General features: G+C 39.3%; 1 protein-coding gene across 1 annotated transcript in view; it reads right to left on the bottom strand.

Annotated features, from left to right (window-relative positions):
* The window catches only part of LOC126354700 (putative sodium-coupled neutral amino acid transporter 7), a 70581-nt gene extending 58608 nt beyond the window's left edge, over positions 1 to 11973 (bottom strand). Inside the window, exon 1 of the mRNA XM_050004517.1 lies at positions 11787 to 11973. Coding sequence (XP_049860474.1) covers positions 11787 to 11895 — 109 coding nt within the window. The 5' untranslated portion in view covers positions 11896 to 11973. The remainder of the gene's footprint in view (positions 1 to 11786) is intronic.
* Between the last annotated feature and the right edge of the window lie 1866 nt (positions 11974 to 13839).

Raw genomic sequence — 13839 nt, 5'->3', positions numbered from 1 at the left:
TTGCTTAGAACTGGGTTGCCATCTGAGCTCTTGATATTCATACACGTGGTTCTCTTCTCTCCAAAGGTCTCTTTAATTTTCCTGTAGGCAGTATCTATCTTGCCCCTAGTGAGATAAGCTTCTACATCCTTACATTTGTCCTCTAGCCATCCCTGTTTAGCCATTTTGCTCTTCCTGTCGATCTCATTTTTGAGACGTTTGTATTCCTTTTTGCCTGCTTCATTTACTGCATTTTTATATTTTCTCCTTTCATCAATTAAATTCAATATTTCTTCTGTTACCCAAGGATTTATAGCAGCCCTCGTCTTTTTACCTACTTTATCCTCTGCTGCCTTCACTACTTCATCCCTCAGAGCTACCCATTCTTCTTCTACTGTGTTTCTTTCCCCCACTCCTATCAATTGTTCCCTTATGCTCTCCTTGAAACTCTGTACAACCTCTGGTTCTTTCAGCTTATCCAGATCCCATGTCCTTAAATTCCCACCTTTTTGCAGTTTCTTCAGTTTTAACCTACAGGTCATAACCAATAGATTGTGGTCAGAGTCCACATCTGCCCCTGGAAATGTCTTACAATTCAAAACCTGGTTCGTACATCTCTGTCTTACCATTATATAATCTATCTGATACCTTTTAGTATCTCCAGGATTCTTCCATGTGTACAACCTTCTTTTATGATTCTTGAAGCAAGTGTTGGCTATGATTAAGTTATGCTCTGTGCAAAATTCTACCAGACGCCTTCCTCTTTCATTTCTTAGCCCCAATCCATAATCACCTACTATATTTCCTTCTCTCCCTTTTCCTACTGACAAATTCCAGTCACCCATTACTATTAAATTTTCGTCTCTCTTCACTACCTGAATAATTTCTTTTATCTCATCATACATTTCATCAATTTCTTCATCATCTGCAGAGCTAGTTGGCATATAAACTTGTACTACTGTAGTAGGCGTGGGCTTTGTGTCTTTCTTGGCCACAATAATGCGTTCACAATGCTGTTTGTAGTATCTTACCCGCACTCCTAGTTTTTTATTCATTATTAAACCTACTCCTGCATTACCCCTATTTGATTTTGTATTTATAACCCTGTATTCACCTGACCAGAAGTCTTGTTCCTCCTGCCACCGAACTTCACTAATTCCCACTATATCTAACTTTAACCTATCCATTTCCCTTTTTAAATTTTCTAACCTACCTGCCCTATTAAGGGATCTGACATTCCACGCTCCGATCCGTAGAATGCCAGTTTTCTTTCTCCTGATAACGACATCCTCTTGAGTAGTCCCCGCCCGGAGATCTGAATGGGCGACTGTTTTACCTCCAGAATATTATACCCAAGAGGACGCCATCATCATTTAATCATACAGTAAACCTGCATGCCCTCGGGAAAGATTACGGCTGTAGTTTCCCCTTGCTTTCAGCCGTTCGCAGTACCAGCACAGCAAGGCCGTTTTGGTTAATGTTGCAAGGTCAGATCAGTCAATCATCCAGATTGTTGCCCCTGCAACTACTGAAAAGGCTGCTGCCCGTCTTCAGGAACCTCATGTTTGTCTGGCCTCTCAACAGATACCTCTTCGTTGTGGTTGCACCTACGGTACGGCCATCTGTATCGCTGAGGCACACAAGCCTCCCCACCAACGACAAGGTCCATGGTTCATGGGGGGGCTATAGATATATTAGGATAAATACAGACCGAAATGTAACTCAGTTGAATAATACGCTAAGGAATGTGCATTGTAACAGTGTTCTAACGACACTTCATAGTTATGGCAAATTCTCAAGTGAACTATTCTACATTCTTAACCAAGCCTGCCCATTAATAAAAAAAAAAATAATTCAGTCACATGCTGTAACCCGGAACTGGATATCAAGTTCAGTCACTGAGGCTAGAGAAAAACTAAGATGGTATGAGTATGCTATGTTAAATGATTTGAGCAATAAAAAATTAAAAGAAGAGTTCAAAAAGTATCTGAAATATTATGTAGACCTAATTTCAGAAAAAGAGAAACATTTTGAAAGTGTCATTCAGAACTAAAATAATATCTCCAAAACATCATGGTCACTAGTAAATAGAGAAATAGGTAAATCTGGGAACCATACAACTGAAAATCACTTGCTGATGAACGGCACAATAGAAACTGGTCAGAATAAGATAGCAGATCTATTTATCAATTACTTTGCTTCTGTTGGTTCCAGCATAAACAATCAGCTTAAAAATCATAAATACAAATTCAGAGGAACACCAGTGTCAGGAAGTATATTCTTGATGCCAACAAGTAAAGAAGAAATAATGAAAATAGTGAGTAGCTTAAAAAATTCCCATGCAGCAGGATATGATGGTCTTAGTCTGGACACACTTAAGAAATGTATACATAAAATTGCATCACCTTTATCAACAGTTATCAATTCTCATATGGAAGATGGTCTATTTCCAGGTGAGTTGAAAATTGCCGAAGTTGTGCCTATTTTTAAGAAAGGAAACAGGAATTTAGTAGAAAACTTTTGACCTATTTCTGTTCTTCCAATAATATCCAAAATCTTTGAGAAAGTAATATACATAAGAATCTGGAACTTCCTGGTATGCAAAAAAGTAGTTTCTAAGGGGCAGTATGGGTTTGTCAAGGGGTCATCCACCATTACAGCGGCATCCAACTTAATCGAAGGTGTCACTCAAGCAATAGATAATAAAGAACATGTATGTGGCATCTTTCTAGACTTACAAAAAGCATTTGACTGTGTTGATACAACCATACTGCTGGGCAAACTGTGGAACTATGGCATTCGAGGCACAGCCCATAATCTGATGAGGTCCTACTTGACAAATAGGAAGCAGTTTGTGTCTATTAGCACTACAGAGGGAGCATACAAATCAAACACCACTGACATAAATTTTGGTATTCCACAGGGGTCAATATTAGGACCACTTCTTTTTATTATCTATGAAAATGATATTGAGTCCATAACAAACCATGCAACAGCTATCTTAAATGCAGATGATACCACGTTAATATGCAGCAATCCAAGCTATTCACAGCTTGAAGTGGAATCCAATACTGCAGCAGGCTTAATTCTGCAGTATTTTAAAGAAAACAAACTAAAATTAAACACAAATAAATCTGTCTGTATTGAATTTGATCTTGGGAGGCAAAAAACTCATGAAAACCAAATCTTAATGGGTGACGCATACATTAAAAAACAATACTCGACCAAATTTCTTGGCCTGACACTGGATGCAGAATAAAACTGGTCTGATCATGTGAATGATATTTGCAGAAAGCTATGTACTACCATATATGTCCTACGAAAACTGACATCTTTTTGTAACATCACCACTCTGAGGCAAATATATTTTGCACTATTTGAATCCCATCTAAGTTATGGGATAGAGGTATGGAGATCCAGCAGTAAAGGTAATATGAAAAGTGTACTTACTTTACAAAAGAAGGCACTTAGAATTATGGGAAAGAAACGTGCCAGGGAGTCCTGCAGAAATTTGTTTACAGAATTTAAAATACTAACTGTTCATAACCTGTATGTGCTGAAGATAATCATTATGGCAGTAAACTGTAACCAAACACTTAATAAAGAAATACACAATCACAACACTAGAGGTAGAGAGAGACCCCACATCATCTCTCACAGAACAATACTTTATGATAAAAGCCCTCACTATGCAGGCATAAAACTACTGAATTGCTTCCATCCTAATATCTCCAAATTGACCTTTACAAAACTTAAAAATTAAATTAAAATTATGGCTCCTAAACAATCCTGTATATTCAATAGATGAGTTTCTAGATTTAGTACACTCGTATGATGGAAGACCATCTATCTAAAAATATATGTAATCGCAGATCTTAGACTGTGTCATAAACTGTAACTATTTGAATGTCAGATATGAATACTGTGTTAATAACTGTAGATTCGTTAATCTAAGTATGGCAATAATTTTTTTTTATGTAGAGTCCGTGTATGTAACTCTGTTCTCTCAACTAAATTTAGAAAAAGTTGTGTAGATAAAGGTGCCAGCCAATATGTAACCATGGTAAGTAAGGCTCTGACTTATCCAGAAGATTGGAATAAAAAAAACCTTTTTTGTAACCAGTTGATGTTGGATCTAAATAAATAAATAAATAAATTCTTTCAGCAACTCATGCCCTTCTGTGCCATAACGCGTTAAGTGATCGAAGCTTGTCATTATTCGCTGGCTGTTGTGTTTGTCTGTCAGGTTCTTAGGCACTCAGCAAGCACTAACATTACAAAAGTTCAACGCATCATACACCACACAATAGGAAATGACGAACTGCTGTGGTAAGGTTTGTAGTCGCATATGCCAGTTGTTCAAAATTGCTATCTCCTCAATGGCTCCAGCATTCTGCATGGTTGCCACTGTTACCGGTTGCCTGGAGCATGGTGAATCACTAAGGTCCACATGGACCTCCTGAAAGAATGAACACCACCTGAAGAACATTGCTACAGTCCATACTGTCAACCCTATAAGTTTCACTCAGTTCATGCTGTTTGGTCAACAAATATAAAATTACACTTTGCTGCTCTTCACAAGTTTACAACAGTAATACCTAAGCCTTGTTCATTTCATAGCTCAGGCCTCTCTAACTACACCTGCACATGAAAATGACATAACCTCTACAGTACAGACTTCAAACTATGCTGCCATGAAATTTCAACATTCCAGTTGAAATATCAGGAGAGAAAAAAGTTATTGTGCATTACTTTCTGATCCTCCCTCAAAGATTACGGAACAGAATTACTGATTATTCCACACTAAATATCTGAACAAAATGGTGTTGCCAAATTACGGAAGCTGCATGTTCGATAGTGAATCCCAAGTAAAATACCAAAAGGACTGAACACAAACTTAGAACATGACAGTCTACACTTCCTGACCAAAAAATGAAGCACCCAGAAGGGGAGAAAAAAGCAAAAGAATCTTCATGAATTGAGAGAGAATGTAATTTCATTGCATTGATAACACTGAGTCACATTTATAAAGCATTTGGTAGCCTGAACCTATGTACCAGTATGATGTTACATCCCCTTTGATGCACTCAGTAAAGGTGTCATATAAAGCCATTGTATCCTCTCCTGAAGCAAGTTGGCACACAAATGTTTATATCCTGGATACTGCCACAGACAGAATTGACATCCAATCTGATCCCACAAATGCTCTATCGGGGACAGGTCTGGGGATCCTGCTAACCATGAGAGCACCTCAACATCATGCAGACAATTCATAGATAATTGTGCCATGTGGACCAGCACTGTCCTGTCGAAAAATGGCACTATGACACTGTCACATGAAAGGTAACACATAAGGATGCAGGATATTCAAGACATACCAATGTGTTATCAGATTTTTCACAAACACTACCATTCGTAACCTGATGGCTCCCCAATCCATAACATAAGTAAAACTGCTGTGCCCTCCGGAACATTAGAAGACTGGGACTTCGACCAAAATCACCACCATACTAGCCAATAAGTCATGCAAGGTGTTTGAGAACCATGATTCATCACTGAATACAATGCAACACCACTGACAAGCAGTCCATGCTGCTTGTTCACAGCACCACAGCAAACATAGCTGTTTGTGTTGCAACGTTAACAGCAGCATGGGATCGTAAATCCCCAGTTGGGCTGCCGCTAGTCTGATCATTGGTGCAGGATGACACAATGTTGCAGGGAATCCATTACTTATTTTTTTGGGGACAGCTGCAGATTTCGAGGATCATACAGTGCACTTCGTGCCTAATACTCTGAACCTCTGTTCTGGTAGTCAGAGGTGTTCGACCAGATCATTGACAACAAATATGACCACTCTCTTATTTTCATGCAGTCCAACAATGGGCCACTGTCACATCCGAATGCCCCACAAATCTGGCTATTGCAAGATTTGACATGCAGGGCAAATGGAGACACACAATAAGGTCTATTTCTAACTCTGGCATGTCTCCATGTCACTCAGTATCTGATACCATTTACACCCCTCACCTGTTATACAACCTGCCAGGCCCGGTAACAATACTAAACCCTAACCACACTAACGCACTCTGGTGGCCATTCTACCTGTCACAGAGAATTGCATCTTTAAGCATTCACATACCCGCCAGTGATTGGCATGTGTACAAAACTTTTTACACATCCAACCATTTTATCTGGGTACTTCACTACTTCTGTCAGGCAATGTATATCATAAATTTTACTCCATGTTCCTCAGTTCCAGACAAATCCCCTTGCCAACTACAATACAATCAACCAGTAGAAATGTGGTGTACTCAGAAAAATGCTTTATCAGTCAAGATTGCAAGTCTAATTTTTTTTATTGTCAACTGTTTTTGAATATAATAATTATCCATCTACAGATCACAAGTTTTTCTTCGTACATCACCAATTGGCAAGACACATCATCCTATTTTTGTTTATGCTGCACTGATTATTATGCAACCCAAGTTTATGACATCACTGAGTGCCATGTATAACAAAAATAAAAGTCAAACAATCTCCACATGTGCATAATGAGAACATATCACATGGATATTTTACTCTGAAGATGCACCACCAGGATAAATGTATAACATTGACTCCATTATCTGAGACTTTCACATTTATTGTGCAAGCCTGTTAAGTACGCTACACATGTAAACATACACAACAATGGTTGCTCATGATACAGTTATTTGCGAACAAGAAGTTCCCACAGCATGGAAACTAACAGTCTTCTGCCTGCTTGGCACTTTCTTGTTTACAAATAACTGTATCACGAGCAACCAATGCTGCTTACATCCGCTTGAGAAATGTACTTAGTAACAAACTTACACAGTGAATACAAAAGTCTCTAATAATGGATTCCACATTATACTTTTCTTCTGATGCTGTGTCTTCAGAATAGCATGCCTGTCAGTTATGTTCTCACTATGTATGTGTTGAGAATTTTTTTTCTTTGTTATGCATGGCACTCAATAATCTCCTAAACTTTGGTTATATAATAAGCAATGCAGCTTAAACAAAATTATGACATGTCTTGCCAATAGGTGGTGTACACTAAACAAAACAAAAGTGTGATCTGAAGACGGCTAATTAATGCAGCTGAGACTAGTTATCACTTAAAAAATTATACTTGTGATCTTGAATAATAAACGGCTTTTTTTAAAAAAAAAAATCCACAACTTTTAACAAACAGATCACTTTATTCCCAATTTGACTATATCAAATAACAGCAGTAGGAAAACTATCACCTCTGAATATTTGGCACACGTTGCTATATTCATATAATCTAACATCCCCATTCCAACTATGATGACAAGATGTTTTGACAACCTACTGGGTATTTTAATCACAAAGATGGATTTACAGTCTGGATTCCTTCTAAAAAGGATGTATTCATAAGTTACGACATAAACTTTAGGTCAGAATTAGTTCACAGTTTTCACAGTGATCACACTGAATTTTAAATTTCTCAGCAACAATTCCCAGATCTAAAATGGACAGACGTGGTACCTGAAGTAGAACAGGGCAAAAGTCAAAGGCAGTCTGGTTTTGGCGGAAGCAAAGGAAGTCAAGTATTAAGTCAGTAAAAAGGAATCAACTGAATTCTTTAAAGCAGAAGATTGTCAATTTTCTAAAGATGATATAGTGAATAAAAGAAGATAATGAAGAAAACCACCATGGAAGAAAAATGGTGAATTGTTTATCATAACAAAAGTTGATGCTGATAAAGATCAACACTGTTTTTCTGAAGTATTACGGTTGAATTGGATGGAAAAAGAGATTTAAGCTATTAATGAAGAGATCTGATCACTTACGAGAAACAAGGGGTGTTAGTTGAGCATTCTGCAAATGCGTTGCAGAATTGCTGGGGTTTACATTGAAAAATTGCGGCTCATTGAAGTAATTGCTCCAAATCCTGGCTGGTGGTAAAGGGTATACTCAGGATGCTAGAATTGATTGTGAAAATGCATTTATTTCTGTTTCACATTATGACACCATCTGAATGTTACTAGCAAAGCCTGCTTCACAGAAGACGCTGTAAAATATTTTGATGTCAAGACAGGTTTTTTAAACCGAATACTTGAACATCAAGTATATATAGAACAACCAGAGCTTTCAAAGATAACACAGACTGAGTGTCTCTCTTGAACAACAGATTTTGTGGACTCAAGCAAACATCACACAGCAGGAACAACAGTTTTATAGTTGTCAAGGAGAACATGTGTTTTCGGAACAATGCAGAAAATCCTTATTTGTTTAATCAGGAACAAAATGAAAATATACTTCCTATAGCAATTTATGTCAATGGCCTAATTGTTGCCAGTGATGAGGAAGACACTAAAGCTTCGTTGAATACATTACACAGTGAATTTGATATAACAGGTAACCTTGGTAGTTTCCTTGGAATAAAAATAAAGCAATCTGAAGACGGAGTGAGTATGTAAGTGAAGAAAAAAATCTGAATATCATCAACTATCAAAACACACAGAGGTCCAACACTTCCATGCCCATAAAAGATTTCTGAATGGGGAAATTATGTTTGAAGATACAGATGGAAAGAACCAGTTGGCTGATCTGACAAAGTCACTTGTATGAGTTCAGTTTAATTCGTTACAGGCAGAGACTGACAAGCAGGAAGTCAAACAGTAGGCCTAATTCTTCATTTTATATTTTTATTTTTTTTATCACTGACTTTTCCTTTTGGAGGAAGTATTGTAATAAAGTGAAAATGTTTATCCCACGGTATTTTGAAATTTCTTGACTTCTATACAAACTCTTTGTAATATGTTTTGCTAGCCTACTAAATACTCTTTATCCTGCAAATAAGTCATTCTTAAATGAAATTCTGCTGATCAGACTTAATATGTTTGCACAACATTCCACTCAAGACTTTCCAGTAATACAGGACTCTTCTTCCACAATATATATATTACACTTTTCTTCCTAATTTTACTGTACTGATGCACACACTCATTACTTGCCCGTATCACTAGGCTACAGTTTATCACATTAAGCACTACTTGTAACACTAATGTTAATTTCCTCTGAATGTGTATTTTCTGTTTTGATGTAGGTCACGTTTCTACAGATTTTCATGTTGTTTAAATTCTGTTTATGTAGCCCAATAAATATGACTGATATGAAGCATGAACCAAGCAGTCATTTATAACATCCAACATCAAAGCTTTCATTTTGTACTTAATAAATATTTAAATCTGTATCGTAAGCTACTCTGTAGACATGAATTTAAAGCAATTAGTAATACATTTCTATAGATTATATGTACAACTGCACATGCTTTCTGTTCAGTTCACTCACAATAAGTGAAGGGGAATAAAAGCAAATGGCAGGTTTTAATTCACTGGTAGGATGGTGAAAATGTGTAATTTTTCTTGCAATAAGACTCCTCCAGGAATACTGGACAAATAAATGGAATATTTACCGTCTGACATCCCAAGAGTATAAAAAGAACGGAGATGGGAATTACCACAGGCTTCTTTGACTGGTACGAGGTTGAACACAAATTTTGTAGTGTTCCCTACCCCGCCCTTCCTCCCACTTTTATGTTTCATGTTTTATGGATGTACATATTATGCACAAGAAAATCTCCATGGAAATTCATCTATTGCTTGTGACAATTTTTATGAATTTACCTCAATGTTTTAGGTTTTATAGTAAAAACATGAACCTGTTCAGGAAATTAGTTTTACAGAGTTAGTGAAGGCAAAATCATACAAATAATTCTCGCACAGGCATATAAACAATCATCTGCTCACACTCAATCCCAAAATGTAACCAACAAACCTTATAGGCTGTACGGTACAGTAAGAATTACAGTCACACACTTTGTAGTGATTCATATACAATCAATGTACATGAACTGCACATGACTACACCAGCTCACTATATGCTGGTGACCGATTCAGTCAGCACAAGTTAGTAGGCCTGCTGCTTACCCTTATTTATTGAACTATCTGTAATGTAAATTCCCACAGGCGTTTGCATTTTCTCAGCAGGTTTTAGTCTGGGAAACTATTTCATGTGATCATAGTCCATTGTATTCTCCATGTTCCATTACCGTGACCTTGTGTAAAGCTGTAAGACCCATGTGTGGCCATTGTGCTGCTTTCAACCAAACCTAAACTTCGGGCTATGCTACAGATCTGTATGTCACCCCATCTAAGTTTTTGTATTCACATTCACTGGTTTTGTACCTAACTACCAAACTGTCACTACACACTACATTCCAAAAACTAATTACAGATGTGCTAAAGTCAGAGTTGTTTATCTAAGTTATTACTTACTGGAACGGTGTTAAAGAGTTGACGGAAACCCTACAATATGTGAAGAAACCGAACACCTACAGGGATTTCCAGTCAAGCAATGCATTGAAAGTGTCCTTGAGCCAGATCTAAATAACATATAAGCCATGTTGGCAGCAGATGATACCGGCAGTCACTCTCACCACTATGTTATTGTAACTTGGTGAACACTGTTTCATCTCCCGTGAAAATCTATTTTGAAGACATCTTTTCAAAGAGGATAAGGGAGATCTTAATATACAGCACTGTACCAATTTGTGTCAATTGTTGCTCTTTTACAGCGAGAACTGACTCCAACATTCAAAGCTGTATTTGGAGCAAGAATATACCTAGGACCTGCAATTGGATTAAGGCACTTTTGATGTTAGTTTCATAGACAATGAGTCAACAGTTTGGATTTCACAACAAATGGCTCTGGCTCCACTTGCTACTAGTTAATATCCAATAGACACTACACGTTCTGGATTTCTTCACTGTGAAGTAATAGACCTGTCAGCCTTGTGGGGCTGGATGCGATTTTAGTTTGTGAAGTTGTTTTTTTTTCCCCTAGTGTGGGGTGGTGGCAATTGCACTCCACTCCCCTCCCCTATTTTGGATACATCCTTTATCTGAAGTCTTACTCATTGCATATAGTCCTACTGTTCATATACCTTGATAGATCTCTTCAAATTCATGCGTTCAGATATGTCTACAAATGGAGCAGTGAATAATCCATTACAGTTCAAAAAAAGGAGTAATAATGCCCGTAACTGCAGTACTAAATCTAAAAAAATAATTGTATCTCTTCGGTAAATTTAACGTGGGCCAATGACGTAAAACGACTGAAATATAACAAAGCTACGTACCGATTAATCATATCAAACAATACACAAGAAATATTACTCATTCACCCACTTATTAGTGGTTGGAAGCATATGCGTGTAGTTGACATTATACCATAACTACGCGTAAAGAGTATACATATCGTCCATCTAAGAGGCATTCTTGCAACGCAGACTTACAACATTTTAATTAAACTCATCATTAAATTTACAGACGAAGTACGTAATGATTATCTTCTTCAAAATTTATACGCATACGATTTGTAGCTGAGCAGAACTGAGAAAGCATCACCATACATATGAATGACTTGCAAATGTTCACGAAACTATCAGATTAATTTAAAAGTGATATCACTGGACAACATCTACGGCTTTAAAAATAAGAGGAAATACAAGATGGTAAAAAATGTGCCTTATGGATATGTTGGTTCGTAACTTCGGCTATCCGGAGGAAGATTTTTTTTTCCTCTCAATTACCTTCCACTTTCGATCACAGTGTAAATGCCAGAAACTAATACAGTCTATATGGCTTTATCGATCAGACGACAATGCTTACCTCCCACACGGTGGACTCAAAGGCATAAGTGATTTTTCATCCTGTCTGAAATACCACTAATTTTAATCAAGCACAACTTACCGTTACTGACATCTGTAGCAGGAACATTTGCTGAAAACGTAGAAAGAACGAGTTCATTTGCGCTGTTAACGTCAGAATCGTCCATATTATCAACATCACCGCTGTACATCACAAACACTTTCCCAACATGAGTTTCACCTGTCAAAATATGTCAACACACTCAGCCAAAGAGATAGAACACCATAGAGAGGCAACTCCGCGTACAGGTTGAAGTATATTGAATCATGGAAGTACGTTTGGTCAAAGACTCAACACAAAATAAAGACAAACACTTAGATCAAGTGATAAAAGCCCCCTGCACAAATAAAACGCAAAACTAACCCTGCCATGGCAGTGTCATCCGTTAAAAGTGCAGGGAGCGTATCACGCAGCGCAAACGTCTGCCTGAGCGCAGTTAAAAGGGAACAGGCCAAGAAAATGTGGACCACTGTCAAGGCCGACCCGCAGCGACATAGAGGAAGTTCCTCATGGAGCAGTAAATGGCTGTGTGTCAAGTGGGTGTGGTCAATGCGGAGCCGACAAACGACAACTGAGTCCCTGCGAATGGCTCACATGGATGACTGCCATACATTCGTCATCTCCTTGATAGGACAGAGTTTGTTTGGTGTGGTCATGTTGCACCATTCAGTGTCCCAAAGTTCAAAATTTTGTGGCGTAAGACTGCTCGCAAATCAGTCTCCAGGAGGCCAATGTCCAGAGACTGCATGCTGGTGGCCTGTTTGGCCAGGCGGTCAACATGTTCATTGCCAGGTATCTCAACATGGCCTGGGTCCACAAAAGACCACAGAGCGGCCGCAACGGGCAAGAGTATGCAGGGACTCCTAGATAGCCATTACCAGACGAGAGCAAGGGAAAGACTGGTCGACAGCTCGTAAACCGCTCAGGGAGTCACTACAGATAACCTGTGCAGTGAAAACGGTGGAGCCAGCTGGCAATGAGTGTTGTTCTTAATGGTCCCCTAGAGTGAGAGCATAACCGACACGACCATCAACCATCGAACTGTCAGTGTAAACAACACAAGAGCCCTGAGAAGTGGCAATGACGAAAAGAAAGCAGCAGCGGAAGGCCTCCGGAGGGACTGAGTCCTTCGGGCCCTGTGCCAATTCGAGCCAAAGGCAAGGGCGGGGCACACACCACGGGGGTGTACGCAGAGGGGCCTAGAAAGGAGGTGGAAGAGGGAAAACTCCAAGCCTGGAGAGAAGCTCTCTGACGCAGACCGCGATCGTACAACCGGACCGGGGCCAACATTCTGGGAGATGGTCAACTGACTGAGGGAACAGGAGATGATAATTAGGATGCCTGGGCAAGCTAGAAACGTGTGTAGCATAAACGGACAGTAAATGTTGGCACTGTAACTGCAGTGGAGGAACACCTGCTTCCATGCTTCCACAAGTATGCCGTTCACAGGGCTGGTTCGGAAAGCTCCAGTGGCAAGTTGGATCCCATTGTGAAGGATGGGGTCCAGCACATGCAACGCAGAAGGGGATGCTGAACCATAAGCCAGGCTCCCATAATCCGGACAGGACTGTATTAACTCCTGGTGGAGCCGTAAGAGGGTAGATCTGTCGGCGCCCCAGCTGGTGTGGCTCAAGCATCACAGAGCATTAAGATGCCGCCAACACATCTGTTTAAGCTACCGAATATGAGGGAGCCAAGTCAATTGGGCATCAAAAACCACACCCAAAAACCGATGTGTCTCCACCACAGCAAGAAGTTCGCTGGCAAGATAATGCCTTGGCTCAGGCTGAACTGTGCGTCGCCGGCAGAAATGCATAACGCAGGTCTTGGTAGCCGAAAACTGGAAGCCATGCGCCTGAGCCCAAGACTACACCTTGCGGATAGCGCCCTACAGCTGACGTTCATCAGCTGCAATGCCAATGGAGCTATAGTAGAGGCAGAAGTCGTCAGCACACAAAAAAGCTGAGACAGACGTTCCCACCGCCGCGGCGAGCCCATTAATTGCAATTAAAAACAGGCAGACACTTAGGACAGATCCCTGCGGTACCCCGTTCTCCTGAACTTGAGGGGAACTATGGGAGGCCGCAACTTGCAC

Source organism: Schistocerca gregaria, chromosome 3 (assembly GCF_023897955.1).
Source record: "Schistocerca gregaria isolate iqSchGreg1 chromosome 3, iqSchGreg1.2, whole genome shotgun sequence".
Lineage (NCBI taxonomy): Eukaryota > Metazoa > Arthropoda > Insecta > Orthoptera > Acrididae > Schistocerca > Schistocerca gregaria.
Note: the sequence above shows the minus strand (reverse complement) of the source record. Positions and strands in the feature narration are given on the sequence as shown.